Source organism: Arachis ipaensis, chromosome B04 (genome assembly GCF_000816755.2).
Source record: "Arachis ipaensis cultivar K30076 chromosome B04, Araip1.1, whole genome shotgun sequence".
Taxonomy (NCBI): Eukaryota; Viridiplantae; Streptophyta; class Magnoliopsida; order Fabales; family Fabaceae; genus Arachis; species Arachis ipaensis.
The window spans coordinates 11,050,104-11,053,502 of record NC_029788.2 but is presented as its reverse complement, the minus strand read 5'-3'; the positions used below and the strand labels follow the sequence as shown (position 1 = coordinate 11,053,502).

Genomic DNA, 3,399 nt, shown 5'->3' with positions numbered 1-3,399 from the left:
CACATTTGAATTATTCAAACATCAAAATAAGTACATCATGCAATAGTCATAAATAGTTAAATACCAATAGATGAAGCATTATCCACATGGAATAATTATTAATATCTAACACAGAATTAAGAGCATCATTAGCTACTATGCTATGCTCTAAATTTCCATCCCTAGCTAGCAAATTAACTACTAGTGGTTGTTTGGAAGAATCGGAATACTCTGCTCATTCCTGAAAAAGTTATCAGGATCAACCGCAGTCTTAATCTTCACCAGCCTCTCAAAGTTTCCATTGAAGTACTTGGCCCCATAGACCTTCCCTTCTTCATAAGAATTCTTTCCAAATGTATTGATTCCAATGTCAAGGTCTCTATAATTCAAGAACGCACTTCTTGGATTCTTGGACACAAATGGAGTCATGTAACTATACAAGCTCCTAGTCTCATTAACAAAATTCTCAGCCGCGGCAGGAGATGAATCATTCCAATTCACAGAATACTGAATCTTGAACAAGTTCCCGGCACGGTGAGGGAAAGCGGTGGCGTCCGCCGGAATCTCAGCCATCTTCCCGCCGTAAGGATTGAACGCAAGCGCAACCTTCCCCAGCTCAATAATCTTCTTCGCTATCCCCTCCAACGCTTCTTTGGAGATCGGAACCTGAACATAATCGGATTTTCTCTTGAGGAAACCAGCTGTATTGAGACGCCGATTCAGAATAATCTCCGGCTTAACACCGATCTTGTAATCATCGGGATTATTCAACCAAATCGCCGACTCAATCCAACTCATTTCAATGCAATTCTGTTTCTCGAGACCAAGAAGAGGAAACTTTTTCTTCAATATCGAAACTGCCTCGTCAGCACCACCGAGAAAAAACGCTACAATACTGGCTTTAACCGTTTTGTTGGAAGGGAGCAAGAGAAGCCGAAGGAAAAACCTATCATCAATGGTTGGAGCAACTTGCTGCCACTGAACGGCAAGATCTGTTGCATTCTGTTCCAACGTCCTTTCCACGCGAAAAACGGTTACATTTTCAGTTACAGGAACTAACTTAACTGTATACGACAAAACTACACCAAAACTCGCTCCGCCGCCGCCTCTAATAGCCCAAAAAAGATCCTCCCCCATCGCCTTTCTATTAAGAATTCTACCCTTAACATCAACGATTTTCGCGTCGATTACATTATCAACGGATAAACCGTATTTTCTCAACATGGCACCGTAGCCTCCTCCGCTTATGTGGCCACCAACGCCAAGAGTGGTGCACAATCCAGCAGGGAAGCCATGGATTTTGCTATTTTTCCATATATTATAGTAAAGTTCTCCGAGCGTGGCTCCGGCTTGAACCGTGGCAACTTGTTTTCCAATGTCGACGGTTATTTGCCGGAGATTGGACATGTCAAGAACGAAGTAGGGTTGTTGGGATCGGGAGACATACGAAAGGCCTTCGTAGTCATGGCCGCCGCTTCGGATCCTGATTTGGAGGCCAATCCTCTTGGCGCAGAGAACTGCAGCTTGAACGTCGGATTCTTGAAGGGGTGTGATGATGAGCAATGGCTTTGGTGTTGTAGTTGTGTTCCACCTAGCGTTGCGTATGTAGTTTTCCAGAACTGTGGGGAAAGAAGCGTTGTTGTTGCGGTAGAGTATGTTGGAGAGTGTGCCTGAGAGGCAGGAGGGTGATGGTGGTGTTGGTGTTGGTGATGCCAAACAAGAAGAAAGGGTTAGTAGAACAAGAGAAGCTGCAAAGAAAAAACATGAAGGAGAAGCTGGTTTTTCTGCCATGGATGGGTTTGTGTGCGGAGATTGAAATTTTGGTGTTGGTAATGGCACGCTTTTATTCGCATTTGGTTGAATTTCTATTTAGAGAATTAGTTTTTATTTTTAATTTTAAGATTGGAATATATTTTTCTCCGTGAGGGTTTGTCTTACCTTATTAGTTATGAAGAAATCTTCTAAATGAGCAAATCATGCAAATACATTAGGAATGCTAGGGTCATTAATTTTAGTATTTTGTAACTATTAATTGGCCATCAATAATATTTTTAATGGTGTGAAATTATATTTAATGGTAGGAGATCATTCACTTTTGTTTTAATAATTAAGTGCTAGCCAAAAAACACAAAAATTACTGACCCTAAATTTTTTCCAAATACATTTTTGCTGGTGTCTAAACCTTCTTTTCACGTTCATAGCAAATCTTCCATAAATTAAATTAAATCGTTTATATATACTATAGAATTTAATTTTCATGAATTATCAATATAATTTACAAAATAACTTTAATTAATCGAATGGTTAACTCACTCATCTATACAAATAAATATTGAGAATTTGAATTTTATTTTGTACATACAATAATTTATTAGCTAACAACAAACTTTTAAATAAAATTTTGATTAGCAACAGATTAATTCTTAATTTATTGATTATAAATAAAAAGTTATTTAAACACATAAATTTAATTAAATAATTGTTTAAAATTTTATATACTATCAATACATTAAAATTAAATTCTTACAAATTTAAAATTAAACTTTTACAAATTTATCAAAAGATATTTAAGTCTAAATAAACTAAGTGCATGCATGCATTGCTATGATAAAACATAATGACGGAGTTAGATACTTAGATTTATGTATTTGATGCAATTTAGTAGGATAAGATTCTATATAATTTTTGTTGTGTTATGGAATATTTTTGGTAGCACGAATTAAGGAACAAAACAAATAGAAAGAATTTACCTCTAATAAAAATTTACTGGCATAACACATTTAGCTAGAAAGAATAATATAACAAAATCTCATTTCATTTTAGGATGATTATTTAGTATTCGAAAATTTTCGTACGAACAAATTTATCTCAAAAAAAATAAAAATTATCAAATAGGTGTTGAGTTAAGTCTTAAAATGATTCTTGAAGTTATATTCAAAGTTTTAAAATGGTTTTTGAAGTTAATAATTACTCAATTTTATCTTCGAACTTAGCATTCCGAAATTCATACTAGTCCCTAAAACACTTTCCATCCATCGGAACACTGAAATGACGTCGTTTTGTATTTATAAAAAAAAACATGATTTTTTTAAGAGATTATAATTCTAATTATTAGGTTCTAATTGATTAGGTTTCAATTATGTTTAGTATTGTGCATATAAATTGATTAGGTTCCATTTATTATTATTTTAAGAGGTTTAATTATTAGGTATTAATAGTTATTAAAAAGTCTCATACAATTTGTGTTAATACAAACAATATTTGATTCTTCTTTTTTTCATGTATTCATTACAATAATAAATCTAATGATCAGTGTAAATGGTATTAAATTAAGATATTATTTATCTCATAATTATATACTAATTATGCATCTATGTACACTGATTTTTTTATTAATTGTAACAATTCAATTAATATACG

The 3,399-nt window shown here is 33.9% G+C and overlaps 1 protein-coding gene across 1 annotated transcript; it reads right to left on the bottom strand.

Annotated features, from left to right (window-relative positions):
* LOC107636040 (berberine bridge enzyme-like 21) lies at nucleotides 1–1,802 on the bottom strand. The gene has a single exon (XM_016339575.2). The coding sequence runs from the start codon at nucleotides 1,768–1,770 to the stop codon at nucleotides 181–183; it is 1,590 nt and encodes a 529-aa protein (XP_016195061.1). The 5' UTR covers nucleotides 1,771–1,802; the 3' UTR covers nucleotides 1–180.